At 41.2% G+C, this 17,776-nt stretch overlaps 1 protein-coding gene across 1 annotated transcript; it reads left to right on the forward strand.

Annotated features, from left to right (window-relative positions):
* The first annotated feature begins 10,532 nt into the window (after positions 1-10,532).
* On the forward strand, positions 10,533-16,238 carry LOC125101237 (protein RoBo-1-like). Its single transcript, XM_047731819.1, has 5 exons — positions 10,533-10,621; positions 11,214-11,324; positions 11,680-11,829; positions 13,937-14,068; positions 16,105-16,238. Exons 1-5 carry the CDS (start codon positions 10,549-10,551, stop codon positions 16,236-16,238), a joined length of 600 nt encoding a protein of 199 aa, XP_047587775.1. The 5' UTR covers positions 10,533-10,548.
* Positions 16,239-17,776: the final 1,538 nt, after the last annotated feature.

Consider the following 17,776-nt stretch of genomic DNA (forward strand, 5'->3'; position numbering starts at 1 on the left):
GAGATACCACTTCACATATATTTGGATGGCTATAATCAAAAGGACAGATAGTAAAAAGTGTTGGTGAGAATGTGGAAAAATTATAATCCTGATACACTTCTGGTGGAAACATAAAATGGTAATAGCCATATTGGAAAATAGTATGCTATTTCACAAACAATTAAACACAGAGATACCATATGACTCAAGAATTCAGTTCCTAGCTATATACTCAAGAGATCTGAAAACATATGCTCACCAAAAAAAGAAACTTGTACATAAATGTTCACAACAGCATAACACCACAATATGTCACCATAGGAACATTTGTAATTTTTAAAAAGTGGAAAAAATTCAACTATCTATGAACTGATGGATAAATGAAATGTTGTCTAGCCATATAGTGAAATAGTATTCAGTCATACAAAGAGATGAAGTATTGATATGTGCCAAACAGGGACGAATATGAAAAACTTCATGCTAAGTGGAAGAACCCAGATACAAAGGATCACATATTGTGTAATTCACTTATATGAAATGTCCAAAATAGGCAAGTCTATATGGACATAAAGCAGATTGGCGTTTGTCCAGAGCTGGCCTTGTGGGTCGGGGGTGGGGGAGGGACTGGATGGTGATAGCAAAGGGGTGCATGGTTTCTTTCTGGGGTAGTGAAAAATATCCTAAAATTGACTGTGGTGATGATTGTTCTATAGTTTTCAGAGCACAGATGTTTTACTTCTTTGGTTGGGCTCATTCCTAGGTATCTTATGGTTTTTGGTGTGAATGTAAATGGGATCAATTCCTTGATTTCTCTTTCTGCTGCTTCTTTATTGGTGTATAGAAAAGCAACAGATTTCTGTACAATGATTTTATATCCAGTAACATTGCAGAATTCACGTATTATTTCTAGTAAATTTGGGGTGGAGTCTTTTGGGTTATATACATAGAAAATCATATTATCTTCAAATAGTGAATGTTTGACTTCTTCTTTGACAATTTGGACACACTTTATTTCTTTTAGTTGTCTGAATGCTGAGGCTAAGACTCCTGGTAAATATTTTGATTAGAAGTGGTGAGAGAGGATATTCCTGTTGTGTTCCTGACTTAGGGGGAAAGCTGTCAGTTTTTCCTCATTGAAGAAAATATTAGCTATGGGTCATTCATATATGGCCATTATGATGTTGAGGTATGTTCCACCTATTCTTACTTTTTTGAGGGTGTTTATCAAGAATGGAAGCTGCATTTTGTCAAATTTTTAAAAAATTTTTAATTTAAATTCAATTAGCCAACATATAGTACATCATTAGTTTTAGATGTAGAGTTCAGTAATTCATCAATTGCATATAATACCCAGTGCTCATCACATCATGTGTCCTCCTTAATGCCTATTACCCAATTACCAAGCCCCCACCCACCTCCCCTCCAGCAACCCTCAGTTTGTTCCCTATCATTAAGAGTCTCTCATAGTTTTTCTCTCTCTCTGATTTTTTCCCCATTCAGTTTTACTTCCCTTCCTCTATAATCCTCTGTGCTGTTATTCACCATAGTACTGAGCACCTTGAAGTTTTCTATCAGCGATACTGCATATTAAAGATCATTTCCAGTTTTCTATTTTCTTCAGCTTCTGGAACTACAAATTCAGGTTAAAAGAAGTTATGTGACTGTGTAGACCAGAAATTTCAAAGCCAACTGAGACAATGGGTTATTCTGAAAGGCAGCTATGTTATTGTCACCTGTAAGATGTTTCTGGTTACCACAACCTCAGGTGTTTTAGGACATTTTATTTAGGATTCATGGGACCTGAAAATTGACTTGGTGTTTTTAGACCATTAACATATTACTTGATTGGACCTATTTGTTCAGTGAGCAATTCCAATCTTTTGTGGAGATTTCATCTTCTCAGTGCAAGTGTGTGTGAATATGAATATAAATTTGTCTCTGTGTGAGTGCATATGGAATTGTGTGTTGCCTCTGCTTGCTTATATCTCTGTGGAGGAAGGTCTTTCCATGCAGTACCTGAAGATCTGTCAGGAATCTAGTGGCACCTGCCTGTTTAGATTTTTTAGTGTCTAAAGAAAGGGAGAGGAGATTTTATATTTGTGTTTGCTTTGCCATATGAGAAATCTAGCTGTCAGAAGTGGTCAAAGGTGTTCACCAAGGGCGTTCGAGTTGGAGATGGCCAGGGAGTACTTTATTTGGAGCTGAACAGCTCTGTGTTTATGATGCTGTCAGGATAACTGGAGGCCTGGGTCACTTCTATAGTGGTCACAGCCCAGGTTCTCCTTACAAAGTCAAACATTCAGGGAAAACCTTATATCAGTTCCTTTGATTCAGGACACTGATTGTATTTTACACTCCTTTTAGAGAAATATGAATGAATATTAAAGGAAGAAAAAGGCTAAACTCAAGAAATATGGCCTTTAAAGGTGAAATCTATCATCACATGTTGTTTCCCATCTGTTTTAAAAGCTAAGTAAGAAGCAGCAAATAATTGTATTAAAAATAGTATTCTTACAGGGAATATCATTCTCAATGGGGAAAAATTGAGAGCTTTTCCCTTAAGGTCAGGAACATGACAGGGATGCCCACTCTACCACTGTTGTTCAACAAAGTACTAGAAATCCTAGCCTCAGCAATCAGACAACAAAAACAAATAAAAGGTATTCAAATTGGCAAAGAAGAAATCAAACTCTCCATATTCACAGATGACATGATACTTTATGTGCAAACCCAAAAGACTTCACACCAAAATTGTTAGAACTCATATAGCAATTCACCAACATCTCAGGACACGAAATCAGTGCACAGAAATCAGTTGTCTTTCTTTATACTCACAATGTGAGTGAAGAAAGAGAAATTAAGAAGTTGATCCTATTTACAATTGCACCAAAAGCCATAAGATACCTATGAATAAACCTAACCAAAGAGGCAAAAGATCTGTATTCTAAAAACTACAGAACACAATGAAAGAAACTGAGGAAGACACAAAGAGATAGAAAAAAAAATTCCATACTCATGGATTGGAAGAATAAACAGTGTTAAAATATCTTTGCCACTAAGAGCAATCTACATATTTAATGCCACCCCTATCAAAATACCACTGACATTTTTCAAAGAGCTGGAACAAACAATCCTACAAATTGTATGGAAGCAGAAAAGACCTTGGATAAAAAGGGGAATGTGGAAAAAGAAAACCAAAGCTGGGGACATCACGATGCCTGACTTCAAGCTATATTACAAAGCTCTGATCATCAAGACAGCATGGTACTGGCACAAAAACAGACACAGAGATGGATGGAACAGACTAGAGAGTTCAGAAATAGACCCTCAGCTTTATGGTCAACTAATCTTCAACAAAGCTGGAAAGAATATCCGATGGAAAAAAGGCAGTTTCTTTAATAAATGGTGGCGGGAACACTAGACAGCCACATGCAAAAGGATGACACTGGACCATTCTCTTACACTATACAAAAAGATAAACTCAAAATGGATGAAACATCTAAATGAGTGACAGGATTCCATCAAAATCCTAGAGGAGAACATGGGCAGTAACCTCTTCCACATCAGCTGCAGCAACCTCTTGCAAGACACATCTCTAAAGGCCAGGGAAACAAAAGCAAAAATGAACTACTGGGACTTCATCAAGATAAAAAGCTTCTGCATGTTGCACTACTGGGTATTTACCCCAAAGATACAGATGTGGTGAAAAGAAGGGCCATCTGTACCCCAATGTTCATACCAGCAATGGCCATGGTCGCCGAACTGTGGAAAGAACCAAGATGCCCTTCAATGGATGAATGGATAAGGAAGATGTGGTCCATATACACTATGGAGTATTATGCCTCCATCAGAAAGGATGAATACAACTTTTGTATCAACAGGGATGGGACTGGAAGAGATTATGCTGAGTGAAATAAGTCAAGCAGAGAGAGTCAATTATCATATGGTTTCACTTATTTGTGGAGCATAAGAAATAACATGGAGGACATGGGGAGATGGAGAGGAGAAGGGAGTTGAGGGAAATTGGAGGGGGTGATGACCCATGAGAGACTATGGACTCTGAAAAACAATCTGAGGGTTTTGAATGAGCAGGGGGTGGGAAGTTGGGTGAGCGTGGTGGTGGGTATTATGAAGGGCACGTATTTCATGGAGCACTGGGTGTGGTGCATAAACAATGAATTCTGTTACACTGAAAAGAAATTAAAAAAAATAAAAAAATTAAAAAAAAAAGCTTCTGCATAGCAAAGAAAAAAATCACCCAAACTAAAAGGCAGCATATGGAATGGGAGAAGATATTTGCAAAGGATATATCAGATAAAGGGCTAGTATCCCAGATCTATAAAGAACTTCTCAAATTTAAAACCCAATAAACAAATAATCCAGTCAAGAAATGGGCAGAGGACATGAACAGACACCTCTCCAAAGAAGACATAAAAATGGCCAAAAGACACATGAAAAAATGCTCTACATGACTACCCATCAGGAAATACAAATCAAAAACCATAATGAGATACCAGTTAGAATGGATAAAATTAACAAGACAGGGAACAACAAATGTTGGTGAGGGTGTAATGTTGGTGAGAAAGGTAACCATCTTACATTGTTGGTGGGAATGCAAGTTGGTACAGTCACTCTGGAGTATGGAGGTTCCTCAAGATGTTAAAAATAGAGCTACCCTATGACTAGCAATTGTACTACTGGGAATTTACCCCAAAGATACAGGTAGTGAAAAGAAGGGCCATATACACCCCAATGTTCATAGCAGCAATGTTCACAATAGCCAAACTGGGGAAAGAGCTGAGACAACCTTCAACAGAAGAATGGATAAAGAAGAGATGGTCCATATACACAATGGGATATTATTCAGCCTTGAGAAAGGATGAATATCCAACTTTTGTATCAACATGGATGGGACTGGAGGAGATTATGTTAAGTGAAATAAGTCAAACAGAGAAAGTCAATTATCATATGATTTCACTTATTTGTGGAACATAAGGAATAGCATGGAGAACATTAGGAGAAGGAAGGGAAAAAATAAGGAGGATAAAAGAGAATGGGAGACAAACCATGAGAGACTATGAACTCTGGAAAACAAACCCAGGGTTTTAGAAGGGATGGGGTAGGGGAATGGGTGAGCCTGGTTCTGGGTATTAAGGAGGGCACAAATTGCATGGAGCACTGGGTATTATATGCAAACAATGAATCATGGAACACTACATCAAAAACTAATGATGTACTGTATGGTGACTAACATAACATAAAAAAAAGAAGAGGGGCCTCATATATATAATGGAATATTACTCAGCCATCAGAAAGGATGAATACCTACCATTTACATTGATGTGGATAGAACTGGAGGGTATAATGGTCAGAGAAAGACAATTATCATATGGTTTCACTCATTTGTGGAATATAAGAAATAGTGCAGAGGATCGTAGGGGAAGGGAGGGAAAACTGAATGGGAAGAAATCAGAAAGGGAGTCAAACCATGAAAGACTCTTGACCATGGGAAACAAAATGAGGGAATGGAAATAGAGGTGGGTGGGTGGATGAGGTAACTGGGTGATGGGCATTAATGAGGGCATGTGGTGATGAGCACTGGGTGTTATATACAACTGATGAATCATTGAACACTACATCTGAAACTACTGATGCAATATATGTTTGCTAATCAAATTTAAATAAAATAAATAAAAACAAAAACAAAACAAAGAAAATCGTGTTTCTATGGACATAAAAGATAATAGGAGGGACCATTCACAATATTACCAAACACAAACTAAGTATTAGGTATTAACATTAGAGGTGGCTGAGAGTGTAAGAGCAAACAAAGGAGATGGAAATCCCACCCCATGGAGCTTGCAGAAAGGGAGCTACAAGATTTGTCTTCAGAACAATTAAAAAAAGCATTTTCATGAGAAAACAATTTCTCTCAACTTGAATATTAAACAATAACCTTGATCCATATAACAGTATTTTGAAAGAAAGATTGACTTCTCTATAAATGAATTATATCTATGTCATAAATTGTTAGGAAAAATATCAAAATGTTAATGATTTACATGAACAGAGGTTCTGAACAAAGTGAAAAATATCAAAATGTTAATATTTACATGATCAAAGGTTTTGAACAAAGTGAACAAAAGTGAAACCCTTCAGAAACTGGTCTCTGTCTTGACCTGCCTGTGATATACTAATACTTGGCTTTCAGTTTCTGAGCAGTAGAGGCCACTGTTTAGAATCTGCCCGTGAATCCTCATATGGCTGAGTCATAAAAGTGGAGAGCAAAAATGGTAGATGAGGGAGGAGAGTGGAGATGGGGTAAAGCTTTCTTCTGACCACACTGTCCACTGGATGTCCCATCAGAGTCTGACTCTGTTATCTGTACCCTCTCAGATCTTGCATCTGAAAACTGAAAAAGGAGAAGCCAGAGAATAAAGAATGAGAGTGAAGGTCCATAAAGGTGAGGAAGGGCAGACCAGTGAGGAGTTCATTAAGGGGCTGAGCTTGTGTTTACATCTCATTTGACCATGACAATGGGCTCCTGTGGATAGGGTAATGGGTCCTACTTGGTGCCATTTGTCCAGTGGCTCCACCAAGTGATTGAATGATAAGCCCTGAGGGCAGTGGTCATTTGTCCTTCACTCCTGGGCCGATGTGGTTGCCCATACTGTCTCACCAAATACAGTGGTCAGGAAGGGAAGTCAGACTGGGCCTAGGGGTAATTCTCCAGAGAGGCACCCACTGCAGCAAATAAACCTCTGAGACACCACATGCTAAAACAGGACCAAGAGAGAATACGAAGAAATACCCCATATCCTAAACCTTCTGGTTATACCCATTGCTTGCAAGTAGTGCAAAGCACCTAGAAGCCAGGAGCATGTATAGGAAATTTGCTTTGTCCTTTGTTCCTCCTGAAACAATGCCCACTCATTTTGCCTGTACCTTCTCTTGTCAGAAGCTCCATCCCTCTGTTGCTTTTGTCTCCCCCTGTCCAGAGTATTTCTGGCCCAAATCTCAAAGCTCTAACCAGGGGCTGGGTATTAGCCCCCGACTAAACACAAAGGATGGTGTTGGCCCAGATTAAGATAGAGGGTCAGCTGCTCTGACCAGACTGGTGCCCATTGTTCTGTTCCTACTTCCACTACCCTTCAGCCCTCTCTTAAGGTCCATGTCCATAGGAACGAGTCATGGTCAGTGTGATTATTCCCTTCCTGAGTACTCCGACTTGTAAGAGAAGCCAGGTTCCCACTATGAATTCTTCATGAACATTGGCACTTCACCCAGTTGTAATGGGGCTCAGCCCTGGCTTCCTGGCATATCAGATGTTTCCTGGGATGGGGCACAGCACTCCCCTCAATTTGACTCAACCCACTGGAGACTGATGGATCAGGTGTCAGATTCCTCTAGCCAGAGGAAGTCTCATAAGAGGAGCAGGACTCCATCCCAGGAAGAGACTTGTTGGGATTCGCCCAAGCTTCTCATCTAGTTTATGGCTCTCTCAGGAGATGGGGCAAGACCATAGCATGTCTAGTGGCCCAGCATGCCACCTTCTCCTGACTGGCCTTGTGAGAGGCTGCCTTATATCCCATATCCAGCTGGTCTGGGTGTGGAGTCTTTGATCCCTGGACAGTCCAGGGGCCTAGTCAGAAAGCAAATGCTCCTTAAGAAATGCTACCTAATCTTTGAAAGTAAAGACACGAATATGGAGATTCTTGTTGGTGCTGGTGTCAAGAGCTGTTTTCAGAGTACAAGCAGACTTGTGCTATCACACATAAAACCAACCTAAGCAGGGTGGTTAGATCTTATCCCTACCTTACAGAGGGGGAATAGATAGCTAGAGAAGCAGATGAGTGGCTCCCAGATATGTATGTGTACTTAGGCACAGTGATCTCTATTTCCCTCCTGTTGCCCCCCTGGGAATGTCAGGAAGAAAAAAGGGTAGATCCATCTCAGAACTATGCCCAGGAGTTGGGCTGAATGGGATGGGGATAATTCCTCATGACATGGTTTTTATTTTGGACATAGTACAGGATGTTGTTTCTGGTTAAAAGAATAAGCTAAACTGATCGGAAACAGTGGGATCTCTGCAAGGGGTTCTGTGGGGGGAAATTCTGAAGTGAGGTGTGGGTGGGGGCACAACTCAAAACAGTGAACATCTCAGACCTCCCATGTCTTAGATATTCCTACTATTCCTCTTTTTCCCCGGGAATGGTGGCCTCTGGGTGGGCCTCTGGAAGCCTCCCCACAATAACTACAGCCCTGAAGGATGTACTGAGGACCCACCCTGAGAAGCAGAAGTTGGCACAGAGCTGGGCAGTTCCAGGCCCCATGTAATGTTCTATTCTTCATGGAGTTGAGTGATGGGTTCACAGTTCTCCATCAGTGAAGACAAAACTGGCTCATTGCACCCGACCTCCTACTTTTCCTGAGCCTGGCCTGTGATTCAAATTCCAGACCATACTGTGAGGCAGGTGGGGTGGATGACTAGCGTCAGTAGATGACAATAGATGGATTTAGCTGTAGAACATCTTGACCAAGTCCACACTGTAAGTCTGGCCTCCTGGCCTCATACCTCTGCCAGAAATCTTTATCTCCATGCACCTCAGCTGGTCAGGAGTTCATGGGCAAATAGTACTAAGAGAAAGGGAAAGGTTTAATGGGCTGAGAACTATGAAATGCATAAACTTGGGCCACACTTCCCTCATGGACATGGAGACAGAGCTCTGTTTGGAAGGAAGATAGTGTTTTGCTATTTCCAGAAGTAGGATGGCAACTCTGGGTCCCATGACATGCAACCCAGGAAGGCTGATGGACCCCTTCTCATTAAAAAACAGTAATAACAACAACAAAAAACAAACAAACAAAAAACGCTCATAAAATTACAATTATATTGAGTACAGTTTTTAAAAACTCCTCTAATGTATGGAGTAGTAACAAGTATGATTCACTGGGCTCCTGCAGGGGGCTGATAAAGACATAATCTGGAAGTAGTTGATAAGGGCAAAAAAAGCTTTCTGCCTGCAGATGTTACATGATAGGAGAACCTCAATGATTTCCAAGGGTTGGTGGTTTTGTTGTGGTTTGTGGACTCCATTTATGGAAAGAAAGGCTACATTTCAGTTACAGGACAGGGAAAGAAAGATGCAATCTTTCTTCCTGGCCAAGTATGAGAGGACCCTGTGTTGCACGTCCCAGACCCAGAGTCTAAGCCTCTGGGGGCTTTTGTGTGTCTGGTCACCTGTCAGATGTCTCCCGGTGAGAAGGCGGAGGGAAAAGCAAGGCATGCACTTATCTTATGATTTAGATCTCAGACGTTAATATCCACATTGACATATAAACAGCATTTAAACAAGATCCACTTCCTCTTATTTTGCTAGAAGCAAACAACTGCCCATTTTTGCTTACATCTTTCTGATGTGGACAGAGGCAAAATCCATTGTGCCTACAGTGTGATGGTTATTTCAAACTGTCCTTAAGCCTCCACTTCCACCCTGCAAAGCAGGCATCAGTATTTCCCTGCACAGGGTAGGAAATTGCACTTCTGAATAGTGGAAACTTGTGCCCAAGTTCAGGTAGCACTGTTCACCCACAGAGCTAGGTAATGCCTTGCTCCAAAACCTGCTGTCATTGTGTTAAGCTAGACTCTGTGCAAAGTAGAGTCTTCTCCTTTTTTTAAAGAAAGCAACATACAAGATTTTTATCTGTCATTCTGAGGTTGGGACATAGGCTGAGCAGGAGAAACTTGGACTTAAGGTGGAAGTGATTCTTGGACAGGCATTATATATATGTTTTTGTCTCTGAGACTGTGGGTTAGTTCATGGTTACTTACGGAAAATAAGACCTGGAATTCAGAGTGTGAAATTAGGTTTTGACATTTCCTGAAAACTTGCTTTCAGGAAGGAAAATATCAGTGACCTTCAACCCCTCCCTAGTCTTTAAATAGTGATCTTGCAGGCTTTTCCTCAGGCTCTGGGGAGGATAAATTTTAAGGTAGGTGGGGTGTGGGGCAGGGAATTTGGATTTCCTTCCTAAATTATCAAAATTCGGATGGGATTTTGGAAGGGTGCCTTGATTAGAGATTAGAAAGAATGCCAGGATCCGTCTAGCAAATCCTGGTTCTGTCATTTTCTTAGAAAACCAAAGTGCCATGGATCTGGCTTTGTGAGAAGGTGACTTTGGAATCAAGAAATGAGTGTTCTTGGCTAAGAGGCTATTTGCCTGAGAGTATGGCAGGTTCAGAACTTTCTAGCATGTGGAGAGCTGCTTTCTATTCCCCAGAATAGTGACTTCTGCATCTTGGCCAAATCATTCGATTTCAGCTTTGAAAGGAGCTCCAAGATCTTCAATATCCATGTGAAAAAGAAATCCCCTATGCGAATTCTTCCTAAGGAAGGAAGGCCCTTCTCCCCTTGCATAAAACTAGGGTTTGACTAATTCTACCTTACCAAATGAGTGAATGAATAAATTAATGGACAACCCTGTCTAGGACTTGGGTTGCTAGACAAGAGACCTGGGCCCCATGGCCCTGACCCTTCCCCTCTCACTTAAGCCTTCTGCAGGACCACCATGCCTCCATCTTCAACCTTAAAGAGTCTTCTTACCATCTGTGTCCTCGCTGTCTGGGTTTCCAGCATTGTAGGTAAGAATGAAAAAATGGCCTCTTTTTTCCCCCAAATTGGAAGAGTAAGGTGGACAATATAGAAGAGAAATGTCTACTTGGGAGAGACCAGGTCCAGCTTCAAGAGCAGGGCTGAACTCTGCAGGGTTGGGGACCCTGATCAAGTGTCTGGGGCAGTGGGCAGCTGAAAGGGACTGGGCCTGAGCACTTCCTGGGGCCTGATGTGGTTGTCAGGGAGGGATTGTGGACTGAGTAGGCCCATTCAGCCCTACAGAGAGTGGGTCTCATGGTATCTTGACTCTCAGGGATGTTTGGCTTTTGGAAGCATCAACTATGATTCTTGATGGTTTTCATTCCTGAATTACTTTTGAAACAATTTTTTAAAGATTTTATTTATTTGAGACAGAGAGAGAGAGAGAGAGAAAGAGAGAGAGAGAGAGAGAACAAGCAGGAGAGGGAGAAACTGAGTGGGGAGTCCCCACTGAGGGGGGTAGCCAGATGTGGGACTCCCTCCCAGGACCCTGGGATCATGACCTAAGCCAAAGACAGAAGCTTAACTGACTGAGCCACCTGGGATTCCCCTTTTTAAACAATTTTTATTTCCTTTTCATAGAGAGTTATAAATGTACAAGCTGCTCTATTAATGCATGTAGTGCTGACACGCGAAGAACGTGTGAAACCTCTCAAAGCTGCTTTGGATATAAGCAAGAATTAAGGACATCAGGTATGCTGTGCGAGGCCCCTCCCCAGGCTGTTGGTCATTCAGGACAGACAGAAAAGGTGCTTAAGAGTGAGGGAGGATGCTGTTGAGCCTGTGTATCTTCTATTTTACCCCTGCTTTCTTTCCCAGCATTCTACCCAAATGGGGCTGGGCATATGGGGTGGTGGGAGGAGGCAGTGTGGGCGACACTGGGAAAAAGGCTGGGCAAGTCCTGTAGTATGACACTCCCCTTCTAAGTGGAAAGACTAAAGACAAAAGGATTTGAAACACAGAATCCTTTAATACCAGCAGTCCATTTGGGCATCACTCTCCCTATGGTTCAAAGGGGAAATTCCTTCTGGGGTTTGGTTCTGTGTAGGGAAGCTCTTACAATATGTCGAGGAGAGAGGCTGTTCTTCCAGCAAGTGTGTCCCAAGGACCTTCTCAGCAACACTGGGCAATAATCAAACATTTGGTTACAACCACCAATGCTGCCAAGATGAGCTCTGCAACCAACGGGACTTCCAAGGTGAGTACCAACACATCTTTGCTCTCCACCCCCCGCCATCCTTTATCCCAATCCATTGCCTTAAGTCTCTGTCTTCTAAGTACCTTCTTATGAGCCGTCTGTCTTCTGAGCTGCCTATTGATTTTGCTCACTGAGTGTCTTTCCTTCCTGTGAAGGGACAGGCACAAGCACCCTTTTTTTTACATAGAAGACTGATTAACACTTGAGATGGGTTCTCAAGATTTACTATGAGTCTGTAGGTTTAAATCATTTGCTTTCCCATTCCAGTTGAAAGTTGTTTGTCCTTGCCTATTTAATTCCTCACTCTCTTAATGGTTTATTTTATTGGAGTTATAATTAACATACAGTTTATATTACCTTCAGGTGTACAATATAGTGATTCAACAATTCTGTACATTGCTCACTATTCATCAAGTTAAATGTATCCCTTTCACCTATTTCACCCATCCCCCACTCATTTACCCACTGGCAACCACCAGTTTATTCTATTTAAGAGTCTGTTTTTTGTTTTTCTCTCTCTTTTTATTTTAACCTTTGTTCATTTATTTCTTAAATTCTACATATGAGTGAAATCATGTATTTGTCTTTCTCTGACTTATTTCACTTAGCATTTATGCTCTAGATCCTTCCATGTTGTTCCAAATGGTAAGATCTCATTCTTTTTTATGTTTGAGTAATAACCCTTTGTATATATACATACTACGTTTTCTTTATCCACCCATCAATCCATGGACACGTGGGTTGTTTCCATATTGGCTATTGTAAATAGTGCTACAACAGGCATAGGGGTGCATATATCTTTTCAAATTACTGATTTCATTTTCTTTGGATAAATACCTAGTAATGAAATTACTGGATCACACAGAATTTCTATTTTTAATTTTTTGAGGAAAGTCCATACTATTTTCCACTGGCTCTACCACTTTTCTTTCCCACCAACAGTGCATTAAGTTTCCTTTTTCTCTGCATTCTCACAAATACTTGTTATTTCTTGTGTTTTTTATTTTAGCCATTCTGACAGGTATAAAGTGACACTTCATTGTAGTTCTAATTTGTATTTTCCTGATGATTAGTGATGTTGAGCATCTTTTTATGTGTCTCTTGGCCATCTTTTTTGGAGCAATGTCTATTCAGGTCCCCTGCCCATTTTTTATTTTGTTGATGGTTTTCTTTCCTATGCAAAAGCTTTATATTTTGGTGTAGTCCCAGTATTTTATTTTTGCTTTTATTTCCTTTTCTTAAGGAGACACATAAAGAACAATGTGTCTATAGCTGATGTGAAAGAAATTACTTCAAATGTTTGCTCATGGACTGGAAAAACCAATATTGTGAAAATGTCCCAACTACCCAAAGCAATCTGTAGATACACAATCCCTATCAAAATACAATATTTTCTCTACAGAACTAAAGCAAATACTAAAATTTGTACTACAAAAGGCTTTGAGTAGCCAAAGCAATCTTGAGAAAGAATAAAGCTCAAAGTATCACAATCCCAGATTTCAAGACACACTACAAAGCTGCAGTGAACAAAGCAGTATGATACTGACACAAAAATAGACACGTAGATCAATGGAACAGAACAGAGAACCCAGATGTGAACCCACACTTATATGGTCACTTAATCTATGACAAAGGAGACAATGATATACATGGGGAAAAGAAGTCTCCAAAAAAATGCATTGGGAAAACTGGGCAGTGGTACAAAAGAATGAAACCAGACCACTTTTTTTTTTTTAAATCATACACCAAAATGAACTAAAAGCGTATTAAAGACTTAAATGTGAAACATGAAAACATAAAATTCCTTAACAGTATTTTGTAAAACCACAAATTGTCTTCTATCATTTAAGCATTTTTCTCCAGCCAGGGCAGAGAGGGTCAGTTGATGAAAGAAGCAAATAAACCAAATTCCTATAAGATCCTTTGGTTATATCTTTCCACTTAATACCTACATCCCCCACACCCTCCATGCTACCCTAATTTTAAATAATTTTGGTTTTGGGTGGAGGAATCCTGGAATAACCATCATCTTGTATGGGGTTTAATAATGCTCCAAACTCCTTTCATGGCTTACTCTTTAAGATGAAATTTTTCTTTCTTCATTCAGTGCCTCAGAAGTCCTTACTACCCAATGGCATTAAGTGTCCTGCCTGCTACAATGTGTATGACATTTCCTGTGACCCAGTTCTTCTTGACTGCACTGGTGCAGAGACAAAGTGTGTGGAAGTTATTGGCATAGGTATGGATATTTCCACAGGCTTCGGTGTTCATTTTCTCAAAGGGTATAGTTGTGTTTGTTATCTTTGTTGTGTAATCATTACTCCAAAACTTGACAATTTAAAACAACGAACACTTATTGTTTCATGGTTTCTGTGGGTCAGGAGTCTGGGCGTGGCTTAGTTGAGTGCTTCTGGTTGAGTATTGAAGATTTTTTGTTAATTTATTTTTTTTGTTAACATGTAATGTATTATTTGTTGAGGGGTATAGGTCTGTGAATCATCAGACTTACACAATTCACAGCACTCACCATAGCACATACCCTCCCCAATGTCCATCACCCAGCTACCCCATCTCTCCCCCTGCCCTCCAGCAAACTCTAGTCTGCTTCCTGAGACTAAGAGTCTTTTATTTTTTGTCTCCCTCCCAGGTCCCATCTTATTTCATTTTTCCCTCCCCGCCCCCATGTCCCCCTGCCCTGACTTTCAAATTCCTTAAAGATTTAATATAGCTGTCAGCAGGGCCTGTGGTCATTTGGGCAGAAGACTTGATTCCAAGATCACCAAGCTGTCAGGCTTGGTTCCTCTCTATATGGGTATCTATGTGGGCTGCCTGGATGTCCTCATGGACATATCAGCTAACATCCCCCAGAGCAACTGATGATAGAGATTGAGAGAGATAGATAGAGATGAGAGATGGAAGGAGGGAGGGAGGGAGGGAGGAAGGAAGAGCACTAACTGGCACTTCTCAGGGCAAGTGCTGAGAGAGAGAGGGAGAAGAGGAGGAGCAGAGGGAGGAAGTAGATACTGCATTTTTAAAGTAATTGAATCTCAGAAGTGACATTTCTTCACTTCTGCTGTCTCCTGTTGGTTGCACAGATCAACTCTGATACAACATAGGAGAAGGACAAGGACACTACACAAATACATTAATACAAGGAGATGGGAACTATTGAAGGCCATTCTAGAGGCTAACCACCATGTACAGCAAAGGCTGAAACAGGGTCAAGTCCTGGTTATCCCTCCAAAGTGTGGGGGGGAGCCATCTGTCAGGAAAGGAGGGAAGAGGGGAGAAGAAAGGAGGGGAGGAGAAGAGAACACAACTGCTTCCCAGAGCAGAGTTTGAGGCTTGGGAACATGTCATATCATGATCTCCTGGAATGGGACCTTCCGTCATTGGCAGCAAAGAGGGTGATACCTCAGTTCTGGTTTTCATCATCACTGCCATTATTACTATTAGCAAAACCCCATGATTAAGCACTTAATTTCTCATGATGTGATTCTGAAATGTGCAGAAGGATTTGCCATTTTCCTGAGGAGGATGAAAGTATATATTTGTAATAAGACACACATGCATTATTCAGATATAAATTGGGAAATTAATCTAGTATTGGACTGACACTGTCAGTTCTTTTCTGATCAGCATGTAAAAGTTTGTATGAAATTAGTGGTGTTTTTAGGAGATTTTAAATGGTGGGAGAGAGAGCATAGTAGGAATGGAGGCAAGTTATGCTTTTTTTTTTTTAATGAGGGGATTTTGAGGGAGACCCTGTGGCTATCAGGTGAAGGGGTCCTTGCATTGGTGAGCAAAGGTGAGCGAGGAAAATGTGATGCTACAGGGGAGGCTGTTGAAAGTGGCAGTCTCTCTACTTCAAATTGTCATGGAAAGTACAGACATGTAATGAGGTTCCACAGTGATAACTTCCACTAAACTCATAGCCTAGGGGGAAAGGGATTTTATCTCAAAGATATACGAGTTCTGATCACAGGCTTTTTCCTTTCTTCCAACTATCTCTCCCCTAATCAGGATGCAGGGACTCCAGTCTCAGCCATGTATCTGAGATAGAAGGAGCCCTTTGGGATCCCTCCTAAATGGAGATGTTGGGCCCTAAGGGATAGAGAGGGAACTGTGTTTTGCTTTTTTAATAGAAGACAGAGGGGGATTCTGGGGCACTCTGTGTACCCTCTTCTTTCCCTAGTGAGGCAGATAGGATAGGAAGTGGGTGAAGAGAGGAGACCAGATAAGAGAGGCTAACTCTTGGATTTTTTTTTTTGGCAGATGGCTATATATTTATGATTTTTGCCATGGGTTGTGCTACTGAAACAGCCTGCAATTTGAAGAATGTAACTATATTGAATAACATAAAAATCCGTACTTACTGTAGAGAAAAAAGCAATGGAAACCCTCACTGATGTTCATCACCTCATTAATCCTGACTGTTCCCTTCTTGCTCAAAGTCTTGCTTTCAAGTTTCCAGCACTACCAAGCTCATAATCCTTCAAACCTGAAGAAGTTGGAGTCCTCAGATGACTTTCCTCCCCAACATCCCCCAGATACTACAGAATTAAATTGCTGATATTTCCATTAAGTGTGTGTATAATCATTTGTTAGTACTTCATGTTAAAAAAGTCTTATTCATTCTTCTAATGGGTTCTTTCTTCACCCCAAGAAGCAGGTAAGGAAATCTAAGACAGCAACTCTAAGAACTGCTGTAATTTCATTTTTTTGTCACTCAACCATACACTCACACTTGCCCCAGAACACACCTCCTTCTATGTTCTCACTTCCTATTGTTAATCTGTAACTGGCCATTGTCAAGGAGAATGCTTTCAAAGGAACAATTCAGGCTCTGAAAGTTCCTTTCTCACAGTTTGTAAAGTCTCACAGTTTGTAAAGTTTGTAAGGTATAATATAATCTCTCCTACCTGGGAAACATGACATGTACTCAGGTTGGATGTACCAGGGATGAAGGATACAGACAGAAGTGATCTGTGAAGTTCATTCTAAATGCCAAGGAAGAGGAAAGTGCATGTACTGGGAGTACAGAGGGCTGTGACCTCACAAGTCAGGGGCAGTCACAGCCATTCTTCATGTGATGCCAGTGAAGAAGCAGAAGGTCCAGGAAGTACCCTTACAGGATCCAAACTATGATATCCTTGTGGTGCTGAACACAACTGAGAGACCCTGTAGCCTGCTCAGATGGATCTCTTTTTTTTTTTTAAATTTTTTTTTAAGATTTTATTTATTTGACAGAGAGAGATCACAAGTAGACAGAGAGGCAGGCAGAGAGAGAGAGAGAGGGAAGCAGGCTCCCTGCTGAGCAGAGAGCCCGATGCGGGACTCGATCCCAGGACCCTGAGATCATGACCTGAGCCGAAGGCAGCGGCTTAACCCACTGAGCCACCCAGGCGCCCACAGATGGATCTCTTGATTCTCCAAATTCAGTTTCCTACAGGGCATAGTAAGTTGCATAAAAGAAAAGAATGCCCAACACACAGTGATGACCCTCTGGGAGGCAATCTGTTGTTTGCATCATGCTGGAGCCCAGCACTCTATAAGCCTGTCTGGGCCTGAGATCTTCATAGACAGATGGTGGCCTGACCTTCTCCTTGGGGCTCTGCCTCTATGTTCTCCTCCCTGGGCTTTTGAGGAGGCACGGTGCAGAGTTTATCTGCCTGGGACCCATTGGCTATCCTCACATTTTATGGACATTCCCACTGTGTGCTCAGCATAGTGATGTAAACTGTAAAAAACACAGGTGCCCCCACCCCCTCAGCAATAAGGAGCTAATCCATTGAGAACAATGACAGGACTGCATGTAACTGCATGGAATTCTAAGCACAAATAATAAGAGGGGCAGGAAAAGTTCAAGGAGGAAAAAGGAGGTAGAGTAAATGCTGGTACATAAAGGTGGCAAACTGAGGCAGGGCTTGAGGAAGGAGTGTGTATG

This window comes from Lutra lutra, chromosome 5, assembly GCF_902655055.1.
Source record: "Lutra lutra chromosome 5, mLutLut1.2, whole genome shotgun sequence".
NCBI lineage: Eukaryota > Metazoa > Chordata > Mammalia > Carnivora > Mustelidae > Lutra > Lutra lutra.